Below are 13,150 nucleotides of genomic sequence, written 5' to 3'. Positions count from 1 at the left end.
GTGACCTCTCTTCCACAGAATGAGTTTCTGGAAAAAAAAGAAGGCAGAACAATATCCTGGTTTAAATGAAAACCTGACACTACCTTCGGTAGGAATTTAGGATGTGGCCGCAATACAACCTTATCCTTATGAATAATCAAATATGGCTCTTTACAAGAAAGAGCAGCCAACGCTAATACTCTTGCTGCAGAAGATATGGCAACCAAGAAAATTATTTCTCCTCGTTAAGAGGACCAAGGGAATATCTTGTATTGGTTCAAAAGACTGCTTTTGTAAAGCCGACAGGACTAAATTTAAGTCCCAAGAGTCCAGGGGTGACCTGACTGGAGGATTAATCCGAATTACCCACTGAATAAAGTTATGAACCAGAGAGTGTGAAGCAAGTGGTTGTTGAAAAAACACTGATAAAGCCGACATCTGGCATTGACAGTACTCAAGGCCAGCTTCATTTTTAATCCTATCTGTAGGAATTCAAGGATGCCACCTATGACATATTTCCTGGGGTGCCAACCCCTGGATTTACACCAGGAGACATATGCCTTCCAGACTCTATAGTATATGACTTTGGAGGCCGGCTTCCTAGCATTAACCAAGTAGAAACTACTGCAGCTAATAGCCCACAATCTTTTAGAATGTGGGTCTCAATAGCCAAACCGCTAAATTTAGCATTTGTAAGGTAGGATGGAAAACCGGACCTTGCGAGAGAAGGTCTGGCCATAGCGGTAGGGTCCAAGGGTCCCCCTTCCACCATTTTTACGATCTCGGCAAACCAAGATCTGCTGGGCAAAAGAATGACCTCCTTCCCTTCTTGCTTGATCCTGTGAGAAGGCGCGGAAGCAGCAGAACAGGAGGGAACGCATAGATCAGGGAAAAACTGATCCCACGGAAAAAAACAAGGCATCTGTTCTGTATGCCATCGGATCCCTTGTCCCCATGAATGGATAGGAAAAACATGAACAGATTGAGGAGGCTTTAGTGAACCCAAACCAGAGCTGGCCTCATCAATTGACTGCGCTTATTGGCAATAAAAATGTGGAGCGGACCAGTTCAGTGAGAGACTGTACCAACCACCTTTGCTGCGAACCTGATCCTTTCGTATTAGGTTCTTTGGACATCAGCCTCTTCCTGGTCCCTTGAGAGAAATTCGTCACGTCTCGCCCCTTGTTCCTCAGCATGAGGGTCCTCAGCAATTGCTGAGGACCTGTTTAATCGCATCCCAGAGTGGGACTAAGCATAAAGCACCAATTCTTTTGCTCCAAACTTAAAAGCAGCTGCAACACTTGCGCGCGCCCCCCCCCCCCCCCCCCGATGGCTCATTCTGACCAGCCATATTACTCTCAGGGGAGGGTGCCATCTTTTCTGAGATGGGTCTAGGCTCCCTAGTGACTATAATCTTTCTAGAGCCCCTTTTTTGAGGCAATTTTAACCTCCCTTTTAACCATAGCTCGTTGCACAAAGCAGAGGTACTACCAGAAGGAATGCATGCATTGCTTGAGCAATAGTCCAGCTCTGCTGCTGCTTTTAATGCTCAACCTGATGCAGTAGTAAATGTGTCAAGGGAATGCCTGTGTCACCAAACCTCATATATACCTTTGCTCTTGTGTCCCAGCTTGCCAGCAACAATGGTGCCTTTAAAACACACATTCCCCGCGGTGGGCGTTGGAGGGCGCCAACTTCGCGCTAAGCCCTGCCCCCGTCACTACGGCCCTTCCTCTTTCCCTTCAAAATAAAGCTTTTCCCGTGTGAGCTCCGATCCTACGGGATCAACAGAAAGAAATGGTGGGGGGGCCGGAACCCGCCGAGCTGCATGCCATTCGCGTTTTTTTTTTTTAAAGCGCTCCTTCCCTGAAGAAAAAACAGCACAGGGGGACATCTGGTGGGGAGGCACCCCCCCCCCCCCCCAGACTTACCGGAGGTCTGCTGCCGGCCAGAGGAAGAGAAAACTGATGTTTCCTGGACACATCGTGGGCTCTCTGAGAAGCATGAGATGCAAGTGCTCTATACAGCCCCCAGTAGTGACACAAAGCCATGACAACATTTACTAAATTAAAGGAGACATTCATAAGAAATTTTGAAAATTTCTTAGAAAAACTCCACTTATCTTTCCTGCCACAGGGATTTCTGTGGTAAACCAACAGACCCAATCTTCACCTTTCACGGTGGGTTCCGTTAAACCTTCAGGAGCTGGGGATCCTTGAGGAAACCCACAATCCTGGGCCTGTAATAGCACCACCGCCAGTAAAACTTTATGGCCTTAATACCAAAAAGTACTGGATCCCGGGGTCCAGCTCTCTAAAAAGAGAAGCATTACAGGCAAGATCTCGTTTCTTTGGATACGAGGCCCGGGTACCATTCAATTCAGCCAAAAAGACACTTTGAATGGATCTGGCTGCATGGCTAGCCCCAGCAAGGACTGCTCCACTGGAGCTCAGCACAGCACATCTTTACTCGTGACCAACACCTCAGACACTGGCGAAAAAACTGAGGTACTCCCGCTAGTGGGAGGGGTTATATAGGGAGTGCACTTTTTAATTTAGGGCGTGCCAGTGTCAATCACCTGAAGGTGGCCTATAACCCACATGGTAACTACTATGGCTCTGTGTCCCGTGATGTACGATAAGAAACTGGTCCCCCATTGCTGCTGCAAGTATTCTTCTAGCTGTGAAAACTACTTGCTCCCCCCTCCTGACTGCTGTGGCACCTTATACATCATAACAGAACATACGAGTCGCTGAGAAACCAGAGCATGCAGTGGGGAAGGGTGGGATGGGGGAGAGTATTTAACTCATCGGATTGAATACTTGCCAGGCAGGGGTGCAAAGAACTGGTGGGTTTTAAGTATATCTATGCTTCTTTTACAGGTGAGATATTGGGTAAAAGTGACTCTGTGGTGACAGGATCACTTTAGAGGAAATGTGTTTTGAAAGCAATTGTAGGCAGCAATTGCTGCTCTTTGCTTCTAAATATGCTGGATCCCAATCTATCACACTTCTCATATTACTGAGTTGGGGGACAAGCATGCAGATCAGGAATTCTAACTAACTGTTGCAGACTTGTTCTGGGCCAGGGACTTAAAAGCCTGGGGCAGGCAAAGGAAGGGTTCGCCTAAGATATCATGTGCAGAAAACTAAAGTACAGGATACCGATCAATTTTGAAGATGCGATAAATAGACACTACTTCCCCGATCGGTATACAAATATGTAAAAAATGCCTTCTTAATTGCATCATTTTGCAATAGTCAACACTGATGTCTTATTTAGAAGAAAAAAAATAAAAAAATTTAAAAAAAAAGCGGCAAGGGTTCGCAATGGAAGGCAACATATTTTGTCCAGCGCAGGTTTACTTTGGGGTAATAGACTTTTATTGTGGTTTGCACGTTCTGTTGCATGACTAAAACGTGCATTTCCTAGCTGCGCTGGAGGTGCCTTTAACAATGACACCACACAGATGCACAGATATGAATGGTGCCTTACAGTTTCATTGTATAGAGCATAGGTTAAAATATTACTGCATGTTTTCCTCTGGCTTTAAGTATTCTGCCCCCCCTCCCCCCCCCAAATCAATAGATTGCTGACACAAGGGAATTAAATAATAGTGATATAAAATAACCCCTAGCAATTCCTTAGAAATGGTTGGAGAGACTACACACTCATACATGTTTGTGTAACTGGATGGATAGCTGGAAGAGTCACCAAATGGAAGAACAGAATTGTATACATAAAGATACTTTAAGTAGACCAGGTGCTCCCAGTCAGTCTGATAATTATATTGTCATATGCAGAGATAATAATTATGTAATTTTAAACAGTATTTAACATGATCTGCCAGTACTATTTGATAACTGAATGAATTATTGTCCTATGAATATTTACACATTAATTTTCATATTCTTTAAAAGCACTGAGTGAACAGTGAATTGTAATTACAGGCTGCTTGCAACAGTTTCCGCAATATAATACATGAAGAATGCGAGACCATTTTTATGAACATATGCACCATATTGCAGGCCAGGAGGCAATATAATATTTCTAAATTCTATTTCAAAAGATAGATATGATGGAATTTAGTTACAAACGACACACACAGGCTGTTGCAAATTAGAGATGGCTCTTCTTCATACAACTTAAAGCAATTCAAGTTACATGATAGCCAAATATTAGTTTCTGATCATTTCTTTTAATGCAGAATTGATATGGTTTGGTATGGTAGAGCTCATATTTTGATTACAGCAGTATTCAAGCAATCTTCACCTGACATTCTGCCTGTACTCCTATAGAGAGTCCAGTAGGGTGCTTTTCCCTTTAAGGGCAGTTGTAATAATGCCCATGGGCCTTAGTGGTTCCCCAAGAGATTACTTAATCTCAGAACATGAACACTAATACAATATAAATTCAACCTGTTAGTATTTAACTGCAGACAGAATAAGCACACCAAAATATTACCTTAAATTATTTTTAAACACACCATTTCCAGATTTATCAAATATATGTAATGTATGACAATGTTTCTAAGGGTTAATACTGATGGATGTTCTTGCGCAAAAACAGCCGTTTTCCATTTAAACACAACTGCATGCGTTTAAAAAGAAAACAGCATTTGACAAGAAAAGGTAGTTCATACACACCTCTGTGGGAATATCGTATCAGAAAAGAAGCCTGTAAACACAAAATAGTCAAATGCAGCCTCTGAACTATTATGTGTACATTAAAGTCAGTAGCAATTTGCTCACCAGTGTCAAATACTAAAATACAAATGTGAGTCTGCATAAGCCCTAAATATAAGATAGTGTTAGAAATCCAGGGCTCAATAATACAATCAGTAGCTTACTGTTGCTCACAATGGTCCTTTTTAATCCAACAGTTCCTAAGCTATGAATGTCACTGAGTAATTGTCCATGTATGAGAGCGAACTATAACTAATAAGTTATTTTAGTTGGAAAAAAAAAAAAAAAAACGAATGGGAGTTAATGCACAATTAATCTACTCTACAAGTGCAAGACAAAGCCAAACATAGCGATGACTCATCAAGTGATAACAAAGAGAATTCTGAATAACATATCAATTATAAAACCATCCAACTTCAGGTTTTAAAATACTTTGTGGTACACGGTTTGTTATCACTTTTTTTTTTTTTTAATTCTGTGGTTTACAGCAAACTTAAAAATGGATATTTATTTAGTGCACTATACACATTATTCATGTTAGTGTAGTGTTACCTTTAGAGTTTTATATAATCCTTTAAGAGCCAACGACAAGACCCAAGTAGCTTCAACTGCCTCTGCACAGCTGTTGTCCAAGTTCCGCTGCAGGAGGTTACTGGTGATAGAAGCGAAGTGCTGGAGATATTTCTTAAGATTTACTTCCGGGTCTTGGCTTTTACAATCTTTCCTTTGCATCAGCTGGTAATCTTTCACTAGAGGGGTTTGATTAAACTACAAGTTAAAAACTATTAGAAATTGAAACTGAAAATATATTAAAAGAGCATGTCAAGGCAAAATTACATTCAGTATATTTAAGAAAAAAAAAAAAGCTGCTAGCGTGGAAAAATACCTGTTGATTTGCAAAACATTCAGTATGCTAACTTCCCATTTGGGTTAACAACACAACACCACAGACTTTGCTACTCTGAAAGCCCAACCAGTGAGGTCACTGCTCCTTTCCTACCACTGAACTACAGAACTCCAACAATTTTGGGACATGTTCTTAGATTGTAAGCTCCTTGAGGGTAGGGACTGATGTGAATGTACAATGTATATGTAAAGCGCTGCGTAAATTGACGGCGCTATATAAGTACCTGAAATAAATAAAATAAAATAGAGGGGAAAATGGAGATTAGGGGTATATTTGAGTGATGCCAGGACATAAACTTTAGTGTGATAATGAACAAAAAAAAAAAAAAAAAAAAAAGTACCACAATATAACATTTTCCAAGTATACAGCTAGCTTTACTCTTTTGTTTAATTGATAAGGGCACGTTGACACCATGCCTTTAAAGTCTTGCTTGCAAAACAAAAACAAACAAATAAGAGACCACCATTACTTAAATAGTGATGATATAACACATTTTCTATGGGTGCCCTTTCCAGGACTGGATCTGGCACATCCATTATTCCATCCCACCGACATTTTCAACATACAACCCAGTTATTGCATGTATTTGTCAGTAAATCCAATACAGAATGATAGGCCCTCTCACTGTAATTGGTAGTTTTCCAACCTAACACTTCTGTTGGGCTGCGGATTCACAGTTTGGTTTTGATGGAGTAAAGTTCTTTGATGTTTATTGTAGTAGAGACCAAGGTGTTGGAGGTTTTTTTTTTTTTTTTTAACAGAAGCGGTCCTATTTTAGGTTAAAGCAGAAAAGTGAAACTTCAGCTCATCCTCCTCCTCTCCTTTCCCCTTCTGTATCATTACTTGCAGTTTTTTTTTTTTAGGAGCGAGTAACTTTTTTTTTTTCTTCAGTTCTTTATTTAGCTTTTTCAGTTTTATAACAAAGTAAAAACAATTAGATATGCCCATTAAAAGTTAAAAAATATATAAAAGCACAGAACATATTCACAGGAGAGGTACCTCAAGAGAGAACATACTGTACATCAATACTGGAATTAGCAGGCTCAACTGTAACCCTTAAATATGCTAGCATATAGACAGGACTAGCAGTTGACTATCTAGAACAGGGGTGTCCAACACAAAATCGTAAATTTACTTAACCACTTCAATACCAGGCACTTAGACACCTTCCTGCCCAGGCCAATTTTCAGCTTTCAGCACTGTCGCAATTTGAATGACAATTGCGCGGTCATGCTACACTACCCAAACACATTTTTTTTTATCATTTTGTTCCCACAAATAGAGCTTTCTTTTGGTGGTATTTGATGACCTCTGCGGTTTTTATTTTTTGCGCAACAAATAAAAAAAGACTGAAAATTTGGGAAAAAAAAACACGTTTTTCTTTGTTTCTGTTAAAATTTTTTGTAAATAAGTACGTTTTCTTTTTCAATGACGGGCACTGATATGGCTGCCCTGACGGGCACTGATGAGGTGGTACTGATGAGGTGGCACTGGTATGCAGCACTGATGGGCACTCATAGGCGGCACCAATGGGCACCCGTAGGTGGGATTGATGGGTACTTATAGGTGGCACTGATAGGTGGCACAGATGGGCACTGATGGGCACGGATGGGCAGTGATAGGTGGCACAGATGGACACTGATGGGTGGCACTGTTGACACTGGTGGCACTGATCACATTGATGGGTGACATTGCTGGGCATCACTGATTTAAAATGGTGCCAGTCAGTGCCCATTTGTGGGCACTGATTGGCACAGATTGGGCACATGTGGATGGCCATGGGGTACATACCTGGCCATCCACATGTTGCCCGGCTCCCTGGTGGTCCTGGCGGCTTCCCTGGTGGTGTAGTGTGGGCATCTGAGGGGGGGGGCTGCGCTGATAAACAATCAGCGCAGACCCCCCTGCCAGGAGAGCCGCCGATCTGCTCTCCTCTACTCGCGTCTTTCAGACGCAAGTGAGGAAAAGCCAAACAACGGCTCTTCCTATTAACATCGTGATCAGACACGGCTGATCACGTGGTAAAAAGCCTCCCCCGGAGGCTCTTTACCAAGATCGGTGGAGCGGTGTGTCAGACTGACACACCGCTCCACCGATCGCCAAGATGGGCGCGTGGCGGCATGTTATCCTGCTGGACGTCATATGACGCCCAATCAGGATAACTGAACCACCGCCCGGCTGTCATCTGCTATGGGAGATAAGAAAGTTCCTGGATAGCCGCACTCTGAAGAAAAAACATCTTTATTGAAGAATAAAATATCCAAAATACAGTCACATGAGAAAGGAGATACAGGGTCAAAAATAGGCTAACGCGTTTCACATCATAAGATGCTTACTCATAGCTGGTATGGGCCGGGTGGAAGTGGTTAAAAATGTTGAATTTTTTGTAAAAATGTGTTTATACTTGGCGAAAACATGCAGCCGAAAAAAAAAAAAATTGAGTGTCTTTTTACTGGACTTTTTATTATTATTATACAAGATTTATATAGTGCCGACAGTTTGCGCAGCGTTTTACAACATAAGGGCAGATAGTACAATTACAATACAGTTTAATACAGGAAGAATTGGAGATCCCTGCTCGTTAGAGCTTACAATCTAAGAGGGAGGGTCAAGAGATACAAAGGGTAATAACTGTTGTGGATAGGCCTATCTGAAGAGATGGGTTTTCAGGGATCATCTGAACTTTGACAGAGTAGGAGACAGACAGATTGGGGCAGGGAGTTCCAGGGGATGGGAGAGGCTTTGGAGAACTTAGGTTTTATTTTCCCAAATAAGAAATTTCCCACTTTTCACAATCACGCCTTAGGCAGCACCTATATTTGTGAGCAACTATATATTTTCACGGATGAAGCACATGAAGGCCAAAATTAGATCCAAAATATCTGGTGAGCACCTTTGAGAATTAATTGAGAATTGCTACTACATGCATCAAACAGATATTGATGCGTTAGTGTATCAAACACAGTGTCAAATATCACACTAGTTTTATGTTGCCCTCTTTTACTTTTATAATAAAAAAATATTACAAAAAAAAATTTAAAAAAATGAAGTTTTATTACTCAGATAAATACATTATCTAGATCAGTGATTGTTCACCTGTGATCTGCCTGACACTTTCTGCTCATCAGTTATGCTTATTTTTTGGCCAGGAAGGCCAAAGGGTTGGACACCCCTGATCTAGAGCATAGTGTTAACATATATAGCTACAATTCCCCAAGGGAGGGGGGTAAACAACCCTGTTCTTGCATGGGTACCAAGAGCTGGAACTCCCATGGTAGAAAGCACAGAAGTTGTAAGGGTAACAAGAACTCCTGGGAGAACAGCAATATGTACGGGTAACTTTTTTCTGACAGGCACCTCCTTCCACTTTGAAATTTCTCATCTAGAGGAGAATAATGAAAGTTCAGCCCACTCCCCTCCCGCAACCGCCAGGCACACTTCACAGACCAGTCTGAAAGTGCAAGCGTCTCATGACGCATTGGTCATACAGAAGCATTTTATTTTATACCTGTGCAATAATTTCAGTAAATTTTGAAACTACAAAACTACACTTTGGCCCCTTTCACACTGGGGCGGTGGGGGCGTCGGCGGTACAACAGCGCTATTTTTAGCGCTGCTGTACCGTCGTTCTTGCAGCAGTACTCGGCCGCTAGCAGTGCGGTTTTAACCCCCGCTGGCGGCCGAAAAAGGGTTAAAATCCCTCGTACAGCGCGGCTATAGCCGCGGTATTACCGCAGTATAGCCGCGCTGTCCCATTGATTTCAATGGGCAGGAGCGGTGAAGGAGCGGTGAATACACCGCTCCTTCACCGCTCCAAAAAAGCGGTTTGCAGGACTTTTTTCACCGCCCTGCCTGCGCACCGCTTCAGTGTGAAAGCCCTCGGGCTTTCACACTGAACAAACAGCGGAGGCTGTTTAGGGGCGTTTTTCAGGCGGTATTTTTAGCGCAATACCGCCTGAAAACCGCTCCAGTGTGAAAGGGGCCTTTGAGTAGTTATTACCAAACTTTCCCTAGAAATCCACGTTAAAGTGTATCTAAACCCAAAAATTAAACTTTGATGTAGTGACTGTGAAACGTTTCACATTTCCAGCATGTGCAAAAAAATAACTGTCAATCTTGCCAGAAATGTAATTTCCCTAGTAATTTTCTGAGTTTGAAAGGACAAAAAAAAATATTTATTTTGTGTAAACTGCCAGCCCCATCAATCTATAAAGTAGATGAACAGAGGCAGACATGTTTAAGTCCATCCTGTGTGACAATCATAGCTCCATCTATCTATACAACAGTGAAGTAAATGTTGGCACAAAGGGACAGGACAGGAAGTGTCTTATTATCCAGGATTAGCAGGTTGCCTCCCCCCCCGAAAAAAAACAAAAAAAAACCAAAACACTAATGCAGCCACTACCATGCAAGAATTGACAAACTGCAATAGATTAACCCCCCTGGCGGTATTCCCGAGTCTGTCTCGGGGTGGATTTTACATACCAAAAGCGGTATCCCCGAGCCAGACTCGGGCTTGCATCGCAGGATCCAGGAAGAGTTTACTTACCTTGTCCCCTGGATCCTGCGATGTCTCCCCGCTGTGATCGGCGAGCCGCTGTGTCTCGCTCGATTCAGTGCCAAGCTCCGTTCCCTGCGAGCGTTGCGACGCACAGGGACGGAGTTCGGCGGTAAATTCAAAAGTGAAACACATAGTATAGATACAGCATACTGTAATCTTACAGATTACAGTACTGTATCAAATAACTACACATCCCCTTTGTCCCTAGTGGTCTGCCCAGTGTCCTGCATGCAGTTTTATATATATAAAACTGTTCTTTCTGCCAGGAAACTGGAGATTGTCCATAGCAACCAAAACTGTCTCTTTACATCAAAAGTGGTTTTAGACCAGCTAGAAAAAAGCGATAATAAATTATAATCACTTGCAGAATTGAGCGATAGTGATTTGTGGGGAGATCCGTCATCAAACACTAAAAGTAATCAAAGCTAAAATTCTGCAACTGAGCAAATTTCAGTGTTTTTGATTTGATTACATTATTATATAATTTTTATTATTATTATATGTTTTAATTATTTATAGTTATTTATTATATTATAATTTTTTATTTCGTTTTTCAAACTTTATCATACCCGGGATGTCTACTAGACTCTTGTTTGGACAGATTTAAGTGAACTATTCCTAAGAATTACAGGCCTACAATATAAAACGCCAAATTTCTGTGCAAAATAATTGTACCGCTTTCAGCACCTAAAATCTGAAATAATCATACCGCCAGGGAGGTTAAAGGTTTCTTTTTGGACTTAGGAACAATTTAAAAGCCTATCATAATAGCGCTTGGTGCGCATAAGGAGTACATTTTAGCACCAGACTTGAAGGTTAATAGTGTGCATACTGGGTCTACTTTAATGTGTTGCTAGATACCCTACTGCACCCAGCAACAATGTGTGAAAAGAGACCTGTGCATTAGCAAAAAATGCAAGAAAACAAACGTTAACAGAAATTTACTTACCAGTCTTCCTCTTTCGTGTTTTGAGGTCAACAACTACAGCTCTATTTTTCTCAGTGAAATGCTTTAATATGACAACATCATGTGGTTCTTTGGCATTATCAACATACACAGACCGTGTTCCCATACAGAGTACCTGCAATGAGACATAAAACAAAATGACAACGTCAAAGGAATATATAGCCTTTTCAGCCTTGGACACACATGTAAAAGAGGTTCTTAGGCAGTCACATCAGAAGTAACTTTAATTAGAGAGGCTGACTAGGGTCTAACTAGGAAAAGTGACAAGTTGTTTTGTAAGAGAACATCCCCCATTCGTACTTTCATTGCCTGTGCTCCGCTTGCCCATGGGAACTGGGAGTCCTAAACCTCAGTAAGCTCCATGTTGCTGGTGTCAGAGCTAACACATAGGGTTAACTTTTTCCTATTCAAATGACAGTTGTCGGGCCTGGTGTTTGGCAACTCAAGCCCGAGCTCTGTATACTGGGAGGTTGTCACATGGTCTACCATAACCAGAAGCACTGGGTATTCTTGAAGGCTCAAACAGAAGAACAGAGCAACATGGGTGAATTTTGAGGGCGATTTGGTGGGGCCTTTCCCTAAAGAGAACCTGTGCACCTACCAGAATACTGGGTTTTGTTACAGAAAAAAAAACACAATTCCATGGTCAATAGCTCTGTGATCATGCCCCTCTGCCATTTGCACTTTACCTTTGTCCCTTCACTGTGATGAGCAGCCTTGCTAACAAATGGTAAATTGCAACAGGAAGAGGGTGGGCAAGAGACAAGTGACTGCAAAGTCTATCCTGGAATTCTGGGGCATTGGGCACTCTACAAGAGATCCAAACCCATCATGCAGGCACATGAAGATGCACAATATTTGGGGTACGTTACAGTTCTTATGGGGCCATTGGTTTCACACATGGCTCTTCTAGCCATACTAGACAAGATGTCTGTTTCAGCTGCTATCCCCAATGCGTATCTTCTAACCATACTAGACAGGATGTCTGTTTCAGTGGTTATCCCCAATGAATAACCCTTTGGTCTTCTTGTGGACAAAGAAAAGAAGCTGAATGTGATCACGGAGTTTGCCTGACCAGAGGCTGAAGAAGCAAAATGCATAAGGCAAAAGAAACTCTCCAGAAACCAGTATTTGTTGTAAAAAGATGAAGTGATTTATTGTATTGTCCTTCCTTTTTTATGCATAGGTTCTTGTAATACTGCCACATCACTTAAAGTGATATTACACCGCTAAGTTGTTTTAAAAAATTTTTGCAGTGGATTTAATCACTAAGTGCACAGCTACTTCATATTTTACTCCTTCTTTCCCATGTTCCTGTTTAATTTGGTGACCTGACAACTGTCCCAGGTTTCCTCTTTCACAGTGGCTCCTTTCTCTTGCAGTATCCTATGGAGCAACCCTTGCATGCAGGGACTAGTTGTGTCAACCTAAACTGTGCATCAAAAGAACACACAGCCTGGAGGCAAGGCTCACCCCTGCTCCTCCCTCCCCCTCCTTTCTTCAGGCTAACAGACTGACTCTAGACTGCACGGTCCACTATAAATGCTTTCCTGTGAAGATCAGAAGTTCAGTGTAGAAGCACCGAGAAAGCAGGGGCCAGAAGCTTTGAAAAATGCTGTAAAATGCAAGTGCTGGGGTAAAAATTTTAACAAATAGTTTATTTTTGAGTTTAAAGCGGAGTTCCAACAACATATTGTTTTTTTTTTTTTTTTTGTAAATATCTTACGACCATAACTTATAAATATACCACTCATGTTTAATTGTATACATCGCTGCTCAATTTACGTTCAAGTAAAAAAATAACTTATATTCTCCTGTCCTGGCAGTTCCCATATTGCTTGTGGGCATGTGAAGCCTGCAAGCACTATCTTCCGGGATGCGGTGCAGCTGAGCGACCAGCATGCACCGTCGTTATCGCGCATGCGCAGTAAGAAAGGCTCGCAGCGCTGTAAACTTCTCTTGTTGCCATCACAACGGGCGGCATAGTTGGACGTGCCCGCCCCGTTGTGATGGTAACGAAGATATCTTGCGATGCTGAGCGGCGACGATCC

At 42.0% G+C, this 13,150-nt stretch overlaps 1 protein-coding gene across 2 annotated transcripts in view; it reads right to left on the bottom strand.

Annotated features, from left to right (window-relative positions):
* Positions 1-13,150, bottom strand: part of ZZEF1 (zinc finger ZZ-type and EF-hand domain containing 1) — a 375,890-nt gene that overhangs the window by 60,640 nt on the left and 302,100 nt on the right. For both annotated transcript variants that reach the window (XM_073615049.1, XM_073615050.1), the window contains 2 exons: positions 11,082-11,214; positions 5,217-5,413 (listed from right to left, as the gene is read on the bottom strand). In XM_073615049.1, the coding sequence (XP_073471150.1) occupies positions 5,217-5,413; positions 11,082-11,214 (330 nt within the window). The remainder of the gene's footprint in view (positions 1-5,216; positions 5,414-11,081; positions 11,215-13,150) is intronic.

The sequence above is a fragment of the Aquarana catesbeiana genome, linkage group LG02 (genome assembly GCF_042186555.1).
Source record: "Aquarana catesbeiana isolate 2022-GZ linkage group LG02, ASM4218655v1, whole genome shotgun sequence".
Lineage (NCBI taxonomy): Eukaryota > Metazoa > Chordata > Amphibia > Anura > Ranidae > Aquarana > Aquarana catesbeiana.
Note: the sequence above shows the minus strand (reverse complement) of the source record. Positions and strands in the feature narration are given on the sequence as shown.